Here is a 15672-nt window from a genome sequence, read left to right as displayed (position 1 = left end):
GTATGTGTATATGATACACACTTCTACACGTATTTATACATGCGGTTGTGTATTGCTATATTTGCCAGGGTCATTTGTCGGAGGCATGGGCAATGGTCAGCAAAGCAGCTATAGCCGAGGCCTTGTTATCTTTGACAAAACTTGATGAGTCATTGCGGCTTCCACAGGCCTGTATGAAAACTCCTACAGTAAGTAGCCATATTTTCATATTCCGTATTTCCGTCTCCTTATTTATCTCTCTCTCTATCAGATTTATAACATTATATAAAGATTCTGTTTATTATGTAATGCATCAAAGTGTTATTCAAGCAATTAAGTATGATTCCACAGAGTAATTAACTTTAAGCTGGTGGTAAGCAGTTTGCCACTTAGTTATTTATAAATGTTAAACCTTTAACCCTTTCGTTACCAACCAGGCTGAAACCGGCTCTGGCTCTGAGTACAAATGTCTTGTTTTTTATAAGTTTTGAATTAAAATCTTCCATCAAACCTTTGTCACAATTTATGTTCCTAACACTAGCTGAATGATAACTAAGTTATTTTACTAAATTCTTTGTTATATTTAAAGTAATTGAAAGAAACACAGAGCATCTCAAAATAAATACAGTAACGAAAGGTTTAATGGAAATGAGTGATAAATCTTTGAAAATCATAAGACATCAACATCAAAGCTAACCCTCTTTATTTCCTGATAGCTTAAGCAAGTTTCTCTTCTCTTTCTCTCCACAGCTATGGTTAGCCTTAGCATCTCTGTGTGTCCTTGACCAAGACCATGTTGAACGTTTGTCATCTGGAGAATGGCGCAGCAGTCCTGATAATCAACGTGGCCCACCCCGTGTAAGTATATGTGGCTCGTCTTGTTTTCTTTGCTTTTTTTGTTTCATTCATTTCTTTTGTATGTATGCATATATCATCAGCAGTATTATTGTTGAATGTCCGTTTTTTCCCTGCTGGCATGGGTTGGACGATTTGACAGTATCCAGCGAGCTGCATGGCTGCACTGAGTTCCAATGTCAGCTTTGGCGTAATTTCTACAGCTGGATGCTCTTCCTAGTGCCAACCACTTTGCAGTGTGCCACCACCACTGGTGAAGCCACTTGGTAACTTGCAGGAGAAGAAAAGAACAAGAATAGGAAACAGCTCCCACCGACTCAGCTAAGGGAGTATTTGAAAGGGAAATGTTTATATAAGTATAAATGCATACACTCTTGTACATGTGTGTGCATGTATATGTCTATGTGTTTTTGCTGTATTAGATGCATAATTTCAACATACATGCACAACAGTGAAAAGGAACTGAGAGAAGGAGAGAGAGAGAGGAAGGTAGACAGGTAGGTATCAGAGAAATCAGTTGTAGTGTACAAGAGAGAAGACTGCGTTGGTACAGATGTGTGATGTTGCCTGAAGGATTACAGTTGAGTGAGAAAGAGCCTGATGAACTAACTGGAAGGAGCCTACAGATGAGGGAGATAGAGGAAGAAGTAGCGAAGGTTGATCTTAGGATGCTCAGCTTGACCAAAGAGATAAAGGTCTGCAAGAAGTGAGATACTATACTGGAGCAAATGATGCCAACATGAAAGAAATGGAAGAAAGAGGATAATGTGTGTGTGTGTGTATGTATTTGTAATTTTCTGTATATATTTACCATAGGCGTAGGAGTGGCTGTGTGGTAAGTAGCTTGCTTACGAACCACATGATTCCGGGTTCAGTCCCACTGCGTGGCACCTTGGGTAAGTGTCTTCTACTATAGCCTCGGGCCGACCAAAGCCTTGTGAGTGGATTTGGTAGACGGAAACTGAAAGAAGCCCGTCGTATATATGTATATATATGTGTTTGCGTGTCTGTGTCCCCCCCAACATCGCTTGACAACTGATGCTGGTGTGTTTACGTCCCCGTTACTTAGCGGTTTGGCAAAAAGAGACCGATAAAATAAGTACTAGGCTTACAAAGAATAAGTCCTGGGGTCGATTTGCTTGACTAAAGGCGGTGCTCCAGCATGGCCACAGTCACATGACTGAAATAAGTAAAAGAGTAAAGAGAGTACATACATACTGTCATGGTCAAAAGTTTAGAACATAGGTCTGAGAACTAGAATTGAATCATCGGATCAATTATTAGGTAAGTATATCTCTGTGTTGCATATACTTGAATAGAATTCTATTTGGGTATAACAATTTTGATTTTCAAAAAATGTTCCAAACTTTTGGCCACAACTACACACACACACACACATACCTATATACATACTCACACACCACACACATATATACACACACATGACTGCATGAAGAGCATCTTGTAAAAAATTTGTCTCGACAGATTCCGCCTGACCCATGCAAGTGTAGAAAAGTCGACATTAAAATGATGACGTGTGAATATCTGTGTCTATATATATTATGTCTACCTTCTGTCTGTTTCAGCCTACCTGTGATAACCATGATGATGGGGAGACCCCTGCCATCATACTTTGTAATATGTGTGGAAACTTGTGCGCCGATTGTAACCGTTTTCTCCATCTCCACCGAAGAACGAGGGCTCACCAGAGACAGGTAAACCTCCTTTCATTGATTGGTTGAAAGGCAATGAGCTCGGCAAAACCATTAGCATGCCAGGCAAAATGCTAAACAGCATTTCATCTGTCTTTATATTCTAAGTTCAAGTTCTGCCAAATTTACTTTACCTTTCATCTTTTTGGGGGTCGATAAAAATAAAGCACCAGTTGAGCACTGGGGTCGATTTAATTATCTTAACCCTTCCCCTTGTAATTGCTGGCCTTGTGGCAGAATTGAAAAGAACTGATTGATTGATTGATTGATCTGATAAATCTCCTTTCATTGATTGGTCAAACTTCTGTCACTATAACCACTATCACATTTATCACAAATACATCACCATTATGATGAGAGAGTCATGACTGGAATATTTTTGAATCAAAAGTTTGCCAAATCTTGTCTAACTCCAGGTAAAAACAACATATACAGCCACCATGCTGGAATCACCAACTGTATTTTTTCTTTTTATATTTATTAATTATTTTTTAAACTTGGGGTGGGTCTGGAGGAAAAAGCAACGCCGAAAGTTTTCACAGGCCTTCATAGACAGTTGTGATCAATGTTCTTAATGTTTTTCTGGAAACTTGCAAGTAAAGATGTAGGTCGTTAGGAATTTCCAAAGGGCTGGCATTCTGAAAAGAAAGGACTAGGCATAAGGATTAACTTTGGATCTGGGGTTTGGGCATAAGTTTACTGAGAGGAAGAGGAAAGACATGTTTTACCAGACAGATGATGAAAGGTTAAATCTGTTTTACTGGAGCTATGATGAAAGACATTCCTGTTGTAACCACCCTTTCATTTTGTATATGTATGTTAACAATGTTCAGTGTATCTTAAACTGTTAGGGTGTGATTTAAGTAAGATTAGGCTACTATTTCTAGCAAACTGTGTAAATGCATGGAGGTTGGATATGTTGCTTTTACCTGGAGTTAGACAAGATTTGGCAAGCTTCTGATTAAAAAATATTCCAGTCATGACTATCTCATCATATTGGTAATGTATTTGTGATAAATGTGATAGTGGTTGTAGTGACAGAAGTTTGATGATGATGATGATTGTTAACACAATTCTACTTATGATGGTGATAACTTTATGCAACAATCATCATCATCATCATTGTTTAACATCCACTTTCCATGCTAGCATGGGTTGGACGATTTGACTGAGGACTGGCAATCCAGATGGCTGCACCAGGCTCCAATCTGATCTGGCAGAGTTTCTACAGCTGGATGCCCTTCCTAACGCCAACCACTCTGAGAGTGTAATGGGGCCATTCAAGAATTTGGACCTGGATATCTCCATTTCCAGCAACTTTGAGGGCTACCTCTCAGTGGTGTCGGGTGTCAACGAAGAGCCCTCGACTACAACAAGACAACCAAAGTTTTTGTTTTTTTTCCAAGGTCTGGGGTCTCCTGCCCCTAAGCCCTAGACCATCACCTAATCACTGTTACCCGTCTTGTTGCTTAGCAACAACAAAAAAAAGTCTAATGGGTGCTTTTACTTGCCACTGGCATGAGGGCCAGTCAGGCAGTACTGGCAACAGCCACACTCAAGTGGTGTTTTTTACATGCCACCTGCACAGGAGCCAGTCCAGCGGCACTGGCAATGACCTTGCTTGAATGTTTTTCACATACCACTGGCACAAGTGCCAGTAAGGCGACACTGGTAACGATCACGTTTGAATGGTGCTCTTTATGTGCCACTGGCATGGAAGCCAGTCAGCTGCTTTGGCAGCAATCACGCTTCGATGGTGCTCTTAGTGCTCCACTGGCACGGGTGCCAGTCATCGAATTTGTGAATTTGATTTGATTTCGATGGAGAGGAAGTTAGGGGTATCACAGCTGATTCTCCCACCCCATCCATCTTTATTACTTACAATGTGTCAAGACTTAAGATTGCAATCTTTTTTCTTTTTTGTTCATTATGTACAGGTGTTCAAAGAGGAAGAGGAGGCTATCAAGGTTGACCTGCATGAAGGCTGTGGCAGAATGAAGCTGTTTTGGCTGATGCTGTTGGCTGATTCCAAATCTTTAAAAGCCATGGTTGAATTCCGAGAAGGTACATATCATTTAGAAATCTCGCTCTCTCTCATTTATTCATACATGTGTGAAACATTTATCGTTATGATGGAATTTGGCGTGGTTATAGTAGGAGTAGTAGTAGTTGTATTTTCAATTTCCACAATTTTTTATTTTCACTCCACCCTATTGTGGAGATTCTATCTAATTTAAACAACCTTATCCAGTGAGTTCTGTTATGAGATGGTAGAATCTGACTGGGAAGAGATTTGGCTGTTTTAACTAGCTGGTTGAGTGAGCAAGTAGTAGAGCCCCCTTCTTTAGTTGTTGGTGTTACCTTCTCCCTTGCTTGTGTGTGTGTGAAGACAGCTGTCAGTTACCATTTTTCTTATAGACACACCACATATCACTTTGTGTTTTTACTCTATCCATTCCACTTTTTTTTTCAGGAAAAGTTGGTGCCACTCCTGCAGGTTCTGGAACTTGTCGTTTCTGTGGAACATCCAGTAATAACGGCCTCCTTGCCATCGGTAATGTCTGTTCAGATGCTGAATGCCAGGTGATTACAGTTTTCTCTGAAATCTCTCTCTATTCATTAGTTCTTTCTCTTTTGATATTTCTATTTTCATATGCTTGTATATTTAAATGACTGCAGGTGCACATGTATTTGCATGTAGCTATGTACCTATGTACATATGTAAGCAGACATGCTTGCCTACCAGTCCCGGCACACTATTACTAGAGAGTCATTGACCTTATACTAGTTTCACTCATCCTTTTGATGGAGTTTCTATTATTTTGCTGGGTTTCTAACAGCTCTCCTATTCAGAGATGTTCACACATCATAACCGTTATTGTCACCATGAGGTTCATGGGTGGCAGTCTTAATCTGTTCCCCAATTCAACACTATTACCTGACCCTGAGATGCCTTTAGAAGTGTCTAGTTTGTTGTAAGCATTAAGACCAGGTTTCTAGCTTGAGATGCCTTCTTTCTTACTGTCCATTAGTTCCATAATGCTGCCCTTCTAATCTTCTGATTAAACTACTAAAAGTACCCAAAATAATTACCTAAAAGGCTTGCATGTTACTGATTGAAATAGTTGTGACAATCATGATGTTTATGTATTATAATGATAACGATAATGGCTTGTGGTAATTTGAGTTGTCTAAATGGTTGTAACACTGCTTAACAATTGTTTCACGGGACCAGTAATTTTTCTGAGGAAGGGTTTAATCAGTATTATCTGCCCTAGTGTTTGATGTGTACTTTGTTTTATCAACCCTGAAAGGCTTGAAAAGCAAAGTTGACCTTAATGGAATTTGAGACAAAATGTACAGTGTGATATAACTGAATACTATAGGACACTTTGTTTGGTGTTCTAATGATTCTTCCAATCCATTGCTCTTGAAAAGAACTTCAGGAATATGCTGAAACCCAGAATTGGGTGAAGGAATATTAGATCTTCAGTCTAACATGCTGTTTGTCGAACCTATTTTGGTCATCTGTTAATAATTCTAATTTTGGCACAAGATCAGCAATTTTGGTGAGTGGGTCAATCGATTGCATTGACTCTAAAAGGATGGAAAGCAAAGTCAACCTCAACAGAATTTGAATTCTGAATCTACAGAACCAGAAGATACACTATTAAGCCTTTTGTTTGATACTTCACCGATTCTGCCAGATTATCTGTTAATGTAAATATTAATGTAAATGAGAGGTTGTGTTATTTTGCTGTTGTAGGAACATGGTCGCAATGCCTGTACAAAGACCCTTCCCTGTGGTCACACCTGTGGAGGGATAAAGAATGAAGAGAGCTGCCTGCCTTGCTTAAACCGGTGCCCTGCCCCCAATCAACAGATGCTCAAACAAGATGCTGACGATATGTGTATGATTTGTTTTACTGAGGCCCTTTCTGCTGCTCCAGCTTTGCAGGTAAGTTAACTACAAATCTCTCTCTCTTTTTAAACTGCATATGGCTCATTCGAAAGTTTAAAGTTAAAACAAAAAGCAAGGCTGTAATATCCCTTGTTAACAGCTAATTGGAACCAGTAAAAACTTTTACTTTTCTCTCTTTCAATATTTTTAATCTGTTGGGTTATTGAGGAAATGATGAGAGAAGCATCAGCCATTTCAACCAATCACTTCGTAAATTAAAATGGTTTTTGGTGTTGCATCTAGTGAAAGTTATTTGCTGAAAGCCATTAATGGTTGCCTGTAATTTACAGCAAATATAGTTATATAACAGTTTGTATGTGTGTATGTAAGCACTTTAAATGCAAAGACTTTTGTATTAGACAAGAAGGAGAGAAGCAAAAATTTTTCCAATACAGAAAGTAGAATATCAAAATATATTTATAAAGCTGAAAGTTCAAATTGGATTTTATGTCTCTGATAGCCAAACAGTGTTTGAACAAATATATACATCGCAGTCAAGGCCAGTGCTACCTGACTGGTACCCATGCTGATAGTACATAATAAGCACCATTTGAGCGTGGGTCGATACTAGTGCCTGCTGACTGGCTCCCTGTGCTGGTGGCATGTAAAAAGCACCATCTGAACATGGTTGATGCCAGTACCCCCTGACTGGCTCCCATGCTGGTGGCATGTAAAAAGCACCCACTACACTCTCTGAGTGGTTGGCATTTGGAAGGGCATCCAGCTGTAGAAATCTTGCCAGATCAGATTGGAGCCTCGTGAAACCTACTGGCTTACCTGTCCTCAGTCAAACTGTCCAGCCCATACCAGCATGGAAAGCAGAGGTTAATTGATGATGTTTCATGGTGATGATATACATATACAGATATATATATCTACTCTTCTACCTTCTTCCTATGTCATCTTCAGGTGGCATCTTCCACTTAGAATTTTTGATTATTCTTTATACACATAAATATTGCCCTGCATCAATTACATATATAATTCTTTTAGACTCCTTGCAATCCAACTGTACTTTGTGTATAGGTTTGTTTGCAAAGGGTAAAAAAACTATTATTGTACTGGTGTCATGAATAAAATCCAATCAGTAATGTTTGAAACTGTTCACTTATTGATGGTTATTTATTGATCATGAAAACTAGTAATTACTTCTAGCAACTGATTAACCACACGGAGGTGATGACAAGTGACTGAGACCTCTGGGGATAATGCTGTGCTTGAGAAAACTCATCAAGCCAAGTGAGATCATAGTCGTGGATGATGCCAGTCACATAAGTGGCACCTGTGCTGGTGGCACATAAAAGCACCCTTGTTGGTGGAATGTAAAAAAGCACCCATTACACTCTTGGAGTGGTTGGTGTTAAGAAGTGCATCCAACAGCAGAAACTATGCAAAATCAAACTGGAACTTGGTGCAGCTCTCTGGCTTATCCGTTCCAGTTAAACCTTCTAACCCATGCCAGCATGGAAAGCAGACACTAAATGATTGATATATTGTTTTCTTTTTGTCTTAATGTTTTTTCAGTTGCTGTTAATCTCTTATTCCTACATTCTCTTATCATTACAGTTAAAATGTGCTCACGTATTCCACTTGCACTGTACGAAGAACGTCCTCATCCGAAAGTGGGTTGGACCACGAATCACATTTGGATTCTCACTGTGTCCTATTTGCAAAGTAAGTAACTCAGTCCGACAGACATGGATCAGTGCAATAACTGTGTCATTGAAAAAAAAGTAACTTCACTCGCTGGTTAAGTAGGAGTTGTTTTTACTTTCTGTATAACTATCTTCTAACTGTTTAAACAACAAGTACTCCATTCCTTAAGTTCTGTTAGGCCGAGATGTCCTGGGGCTAAACAACAATGACAAATACACTATCCTATCCCAGCAAATATAGGAAAAAAGAAATATTTTTTTCATCTCATATCATTTGCTATCAGTCCCTACATCCTTTCATATTTGCTACTCACTAAAGCCACCCCTACAAACCTCTGACATTCTTCTCCATCACTGTACATCTCTCTCTCTTTCTTGTCCTCTCCACTCTCCCACCTCACGCATCATCTTCCTATTTTCTTATCTACCTACTAGCTTATACTACTAATTTCCACCTTTCCTGTGCTGCCACTTATCGTCACTCCTATATTTTTCACCTGACCTGTATTGATATTTACCATCAACCAAATACATTAATCTACCAATCAGCCACTTTATGGCTTTAATTTTTACTTTTAACTGAATCTTTTCCTCTCCACTATAGGATACAATCAACCATCCTGTGTTGAAAGATCTGCTGGCACCAATCCGAGAACTTTATGAAGATGTGCGGCGGAAAGCCTTGATGAGGCTCGAATATGAAGGATTACACAAAGCTGAAGCTATTACAACTCCAGGTGCTCGTTATTTCAATGATCCAGCCAGCTTTGCTATGGAACGCTATGCCTACTACGTATGTTATAAATGTGGCAAGGTAAGTCCAATAACATTTTCTCTTCTATATATGTTTCCTTGGTTAATCTCTACCTGGATCTAGTCAATAAGGTTATTGGGATTACCAGGTGAAAAAGAAAAAGGGAAAAGACAAAAAACTGTTAATGCTGATGAAGCCAGACTAAGACTGAAACATGTTGGTTATTGTCCCTTGTCTCTGAAACAAAGACCAGTGTGGATTTTATTTCTAAGTATGTTATTTCAACCACAATATTATTTGTAATTTTCCATTCTCATTTACAGTTGCTGGTAGTTTTCACTAAGTTTTATTTCCTGTGTCTGTTTTTTTATTATAACCAAACGCATACCCTCCATCAGACACCTACCATATTCTGAGCGCCTTGTTTCCCTGGACATGGATTCACTTAAGCTCCGGCGTCTGGCGACGGACTTGGTAAACACCCACAAAGTTATCAACCACCTCACCAACAACAATACTGAACACCTTTTTGATCTCCATGTGTCCAACACACGTGGACATGCCTACAAAGTCAGAAAACAACACAGCTCCCATGACTTTCGGAAACATTTTTTCACGCTCAGAGTTGCTGAAGCATGGAATAAACTGCCTGCGTCAGTTGTTGACTGCCATGACACTGCATCATTTAAGGCCCTCATGCTTTCCGAAATCCGCCGAAACTACACCTGATTATATATACACTTTAGATGAGTTGTAGTGCACCTGAGCACTGTACACAATTATTATTATTATTATTATTATTATTATTATTGTTAAGCTTCCAGTGTCTCATCCACAACATTGACTTCGTATAAGCTTGCAAATACACACACACACACACACACACATATGCATGCATGTATGTATGTGTAACAAATTCACAAACTTGCCATTTATTATTATAGATGTATATAATGTAAATATTGATGGCTTTTTTTTTTGCTATATCTCAGGCTTACTATGGTGGAGAAGCACGCTGTGATGAACAAGCTGGTGCTGTTGATGACTACGACCCCACAGAACTGGTGTGTGGGGCCTGTTCAGATGTGTCCAGAGCTCAGGTGGGTCCTTTTTATAATTATGTTTGTTCTTGTTTTATACTTAAATTCTACTAAAACAGCTGTTGAATTAATCAGTTATAGAGCCTCTGGGCAGTTGCTCAACTTCTTAACTTCCTGGCACTAGCAGTTAAATTATTCCTCAAGAAAAACTTCTTTCCTCCCTTCATTCTCAGATACCCCTGAAAAAGGGCCATGGATGCTGTTCTTCTTCCTCTTTGTTTCACTCACCCATAAAATAAGTCACAGCCTGCTGTTCTTAGTTCTGAATGCTCTGTTTGATTAAAAGACAGAATGGCCATGCTTGGAATATCTTAAACCATACTCCTGTTTCATCAGAGCTGACCTGGGTGGGGCTAAACATCAATCCACCAAACAGCTTTTAAAGGAGGAGAATCTATAGAAAGGTACTGATGCTGACCTTTCTGATGTCCCTACTATATACTGTTATACACTAGCTGTATACCACTGTTATTGCTATCACCACTACTACTATTTATACAACCACTGACACAACAACCACATCCACCACCACTTCCACTACATTTATTACTGTCAATATTACTACTATCTGTCAGGTAGAGTGCTTAGCAGAATTTCACCTGTCTTTACGTTTTGAGTGCAGATTCTGCCGAGGTCAACTTAGCCTTTCATCCTTTCAGATTTGATGAAATAAGTACCGGTTGATCACTGGGGTCGATGTTATCTACTTAACCCCACCCCTAAAATTGCTGGCCATGTGCCAAAATTTGAAACCAAATATTACTACCACCCATTCTGCTGTTTATACACTCACCACCACCACCACCACCACCACCACCATTACCACTCACCCCCCATCTCTCTATTCCTTCTTTTCAGCTATGTCCGAAACATGGAACTGATTTTCTAGAATACAAATGTCGATATTGCTGTTCTGTTGCTGTATTTTTCTGTTTTGGAACGACTCATTTCTGCAATACCTGTCACGATGATTTCCAAAGAGTTACCAACATTCCAAAAGCTGATTTACCAAGATGTCCTGCTGGTAGGTTAAACTACAGTACTACCACCACCACCACCACCGCCACCACCACTATTTTTACTACTACTACATATATTGTTTTATGTTTCATTAAATTTTTGTATTTGCTATTAGTCTCAGCATTATCATTCTTACCACTATCAGAATCACCACCACCGCCATAACCATCACAACCACCATGATTATCACCACCACCACCATCATCACATCCACCATCATCTCAACCACTTTAATCATCAGCAACAGCAGCCGTTCAAGAATTTGGACTTGGAGATCCCCATTTCCAGCGACTTCGAGGGCCACCACCTCCCAGTGGTGTCGGGCGTCAACGAAGAGCCCTCGACTACAACAAGACGACCATAGTTTTTTTTTTCCAAGGTCTGGGGCCTCCTGCCCCTAAGCCCTAGACCATCACCTAATCACCCTTACCTGTCTTGTTGCTTAACAACAACAACAACATCAGCAACAGCATGACGAAGTTGCGACAAGTATCATCACCACCACAACCACTGCCATCACCACTACAACCACCACTACTACTACAATCAGCACCGCTGTAGCCTTCACCACCACTACAGCCACCACCCAAATCATCACTCCCCTAACCCTCGTGTTTTGCTACCATTTCTCCTACCCTGACCTTTTTCTTTTTTCTCTATCGTTGCAGGTCCCAAAGCTCAAGCAATGGAGGCAGATGAGTGTCCTTTAAATGTCCAACATCCGCCAACAGGGGAAGAATTTGCTCTTGGCTGCGGTGTCTGTCGGAACGCTCATACATTTTGAAAACCTTCACCTGACCAGCCACAACACGAACACCACCACCCAACACCACCACCTCTGTGCAACTTAGCTGTGTAATAACCCCTCTCCCTCATCATCCCTCCATCCCCCCCTCTCTCTTTTCCTTCCACTCGGCTCCACTCATATTGCAATGCCACACTCTTTCTATATAACATCATCAAAACAGTTGTTAGAGCCCCGGGCAAATTGCAGTGTGGTATTTAGTGACACCACTTGACTTTTTGAGTTCAAATCCTGTCGAGGTCTCTGTTGTCTTTCATTCTTCTGAGGCTACAAATTCAACTGTCCCCTCCTCCTAAAGTTTCAGGTTCTGTGCTTATGATAGAAATCATTATTATTATTATTATTATTGAGTGAAAGAGCAGTGCATGCCATCAAAGTGACACTGGGGTAAAACATACGAAGCCCAGTATACCCATTGTGACTACCCGTCTGATAAGGGTACACCAGGCACGTGCATCACAACCATATGTGCATGACATGGTGACTTATTATTATTATTATTATTATCATCATTATTACTGGTAGGTGATTGGTGCAATTGTTAGTGGCAGAGACTAATTAACCAATTTCTATATTTAGTTACTTTCTTGTAGGTTTTGAGTTCTAATCCTCCTGCCGGAGTCAGCTTTTGTAGTTTATTCTTCTCATTTATAAGCTGCAAGCAAATTCTAAAGTAGAAGAAGGTTAAGTGAGGGAGGCCATTGGGATCAATTATATCCCTCTTCCCCACTAAATTATCTGCACTTGTGACTATAATAGAGATTATTTATTGTTATTAAGGTTACGAGCTGCCGGAATTGTTAACACGTTGGACAAAATATTCAGGGGCATTTCTTCTGGCTTTTATTGCCTGAGGTCTATTGTCCCTTTTAACCATTCTGGGATGATAAAATAAGTACCAGTTGAACACTGGGATCAGTATAATCAACTTACTCCCTCTGTTAAAGTTGCTGGCCTTGTGCCAAAGTTTGAAAGAATTATTATTATTATCATTAATAATAATATTATTATTATTATTGTTGTTGCTATTAATATTACTGTTGTTAGATGCTAGTGAGTCGGGAGAATTTGTGGAGTGATGAGAAAAGAAAAAAAAATTGGGGGGGGGGAGGTATTTGTTCTGACTCCAGTTCAATTTCTGCCAGAGCTAACTACTTTGCCCCACCACCAGGGCTGATAAAATAAAGCACCAGTCATTTACTGTTGTTGGGGTTGATGGATTCAACCAACCCTTTCCCATAAAAATTCCTGGCTTTGTGCCAAAATCACAAACCATTATTGTTATTATTATTATTATTATTATTATTATTATTATTATTATTATTACTGTTATTAAGGCAGCGAGATGGCTGGATCATTAGTGTTGGAACAAAAGTACCTAGTGGTTTTTGTTGCGGCTCTTTACTTTTTGAGTTCAAATCCAGCCAGGGTCAACTTTGCCTTTCCAGTATCAATAAAATAAAGTACCAGTCAAAAACTGGGGCTGGTGCTATTGACTTATCGAATTGCTGGTCTTGTACCTAAGTTAGAAACAATTATTATTGTTACTATGGTGATTTGATTGAGCATCAGAAAAATAATACCTTGTGGTGCTTATTCTAGTTTTTTTATGTTCTGCATTCGAATCCCTTTACAGTCAATTTTGCTGTTCGTCCTTTCAGGGTTAATGAAAATAAGATACCAGTCAAATACTTGGGTGTTGTGGGGGGATGGTTGGAGGTGTCAACTGACCACTGCCCCTTCCCCTGAACGTTGCTGACTTTTTTGCTAAAATTAAAAATAATAACAATGCGATGTCATTGAAGTGTGCAGTGTGCAGTGATGCAGCTGTGAACTGATTTTTATTTTGTTATTTATGTTTTGTTCATTTTTTTTCTTGCTTAACTGAAACTGCATAATTTGGGTTTCAACTTATTGAACATTTTTTAAAATTAATCAGTGGAAGAAATAGGGAGAGGGGCATAGTGAGAGGACAGGGTATTAGGGAGAGGAGAAAGGGTTAAAAGGAGAGAAGGGATAGGGAACTGAGAGGAGTTTAGGGAGAGGCTACAAGTGTTAGAGGAAAAATGTATAATTGACATTTTTTTAATACTTCATTATTTATTTGAAAGACATTTTTTTCTTCTATTTTAATCTCCCCCCCACACCCTTCACTCTGACCTTCCTCTTTATAGGTTGACGTTGTCAGTAGCCCCATGGTGGGATATGAAACAGCTTGTTTTAAAAATGAAAGCAAAACCAAAAAAAATAAAAACCAAAATCAAAAAAAGGCAAAACTTGAAGTCTTGATTATGAAATTATTGTGCGCATGTGTGTGTGTGTGTGTGCGTGTGTGTGTGTGTGCATGTGTGTGTATCTCACATTAGCCTTCCTGGAGGTCATCTGCTGTCAGTTTACCCCCACCACCAGAGGTTGAAAGCAATCTTGAGTAGAGGAGGGACATGGATGTGTGTGTGATGGTTTGGAGGTTGCTACACCATCTGCCTCGTGAGACTGAAGTTTTTGAATAATAAATAAATAAATGAGATTAGATGCTCACTCACACACACACACACACACACACACACACACACACACACACACACACACACACACAAACGAATATATATATATATATATATACATACGCCAATACATATACACCTACATATATGTGTGGTGTAAGCAACTGAGGTAAAAGAAAAAAAGTGTGTATGATTTGTTTTGTGCCCCTCATTTCTGAATTCAAGACCTTCCAAAGGGAAGCAGGGTTAGGCTAGGTTGCTGGAGTGAAGTTTTGGTGGTGTAGGAATTGTACTTTCTGTTTTTGTCTGTTGCAGCTGGTGGGTGATGAGTTGATAAAAAAAAAAAAAGTAAAAGTAAGCTCTATAAACTTGATATGACTATACACACACACACACACACTCACAGAAGCACCCACAGGCACACACTGGTGTGAGAGGTGTCTGAGTGCTGGTGGTGTTGTTTCCAATGATAGTGGCTATTCTTCTGTCACAAAATTGGTTAAGTGCAAAATGTAAAAAAAAAAAACACACCAAAAAACAAAACAAAACAAAAGGTAAATAATCACACTCACACACAAATTTATGTAATATACTTACTATAAATGTATGTGTTTGTGGGTGTGTGAGTACATATATATATATAAATATATATGTATACACACACACACATATATGCATATAGACTGTTGTACACTCACATAATTACCTACTGCAATATGTGTGTGAGAGGGAGAGAGAAAGAGAGAGAGAGATATATACTTACACTTGAAAAAAAAATATATACTTCTGTTATGTATGAAATGTGAATATATTTCATGAGTGCATTTGTTCACTGTTCTCTATCACCCCACCTCTCTATCACCTTTCTTGCTATATATATATATATATATATATATATATATACATACATTATATATATATATATAGATATATATGTATGTATATATATAAGTATTCACACACACGCATACATTTTTTTTTCATGTATTTATATTTTTACTCCCTTTGAAATTTTTTTAAACAAAAAATTTTTCGTCAACAACTTTCGTTTGTGTATTAATATGTATATTAGGTTTGCATGTATGTATATATATATATATTTTATGTATATATATATGTATATGTATATATTAAATGTATATAGATTTGGTTATATATATATATATCGTATTATCGTATACAATGTGATATTTCAGTTTTTTTTTTTTTTTTTTTCGAATTTCAACCCTGAATAACAAACAATGAGATAAAAAAAAATATTTGTCTGCTTTTTTCTTTTTAAAATTTCATTTCTAATCACTTTTTCTCTCTCTATTTTTTGATTTTA

General features: G+C 38.6%; 1 protein-coding gene across 7 annotated transcripts in view; it reads left to right on the top strand.

The window, feature by feature from the left end:
• LOC115218378 (E3 ubiquitin-protein ligase MYCBP2) overlaps window positions 1-14898 on the top strand; it is a 167091-nt gene extending 152193 nt beyond the window's left edge. For all 7 annotated transcript variants that reach the window (XM_036508350.1, XM_029788156.2, XM_029788153.2 and 4 more), the window contains 11 exons: window positions 69-188; window positions 730-837; window positions 2421-2549; window positions 4484-4610; window positions 5020-5129; window positions 6313-6504; window positions 8074-8181; window positions 8767-8976; window positions 9909-10016; window positions 10875-11040; window positions 11705-14898. In XM_036508350.1, the coding sequence (XP_036364243.1) occupies window positions 69-188; window positions 730-837; window positions 2421-2549; window positions 4484-4610; window positions 5020-5129; window positions 6313-6504; window positions 8074-8181; window positions 8767-8976; window positions 9909-10016; window positions 10875-11040; window positions 11705-11820 (1494 nt within the window). In that variant the 3' untranslated portion in view covers window positions 11821-14898. The remainder of the gene's footprint in view (window positions 1-68; window positions 189-729; window positions 838-2420; window positions 2550-4483; window positions 4611-5019; window positions 5130-6312; window positions 6505-8073; window positions 8182-8766; window positions 8977-9908; window positions 10017-10874; window positions 11041-11704) is intronic.
• Window positions 14899-15672: the final 774 nt, after the last annotated feature.

The sequence above is a fragment of the Octopus sinensis genome, linkage group LG13 (assembly GCF_006345805.1).
Source record: "Octopus sinensis linkage group LG13, ASM634580v1, whole genome shotgun sequence".
Classification (NCBI taxonomy): Eukaryota; Metazoa; Mollusca; class Cephalopoda; order Octopoda; family Octopodidae; genus Octopus; species Octopus sinensis.
This window is presented reverse-complemented; position numbering and strand designations above follow the sequence as displayed.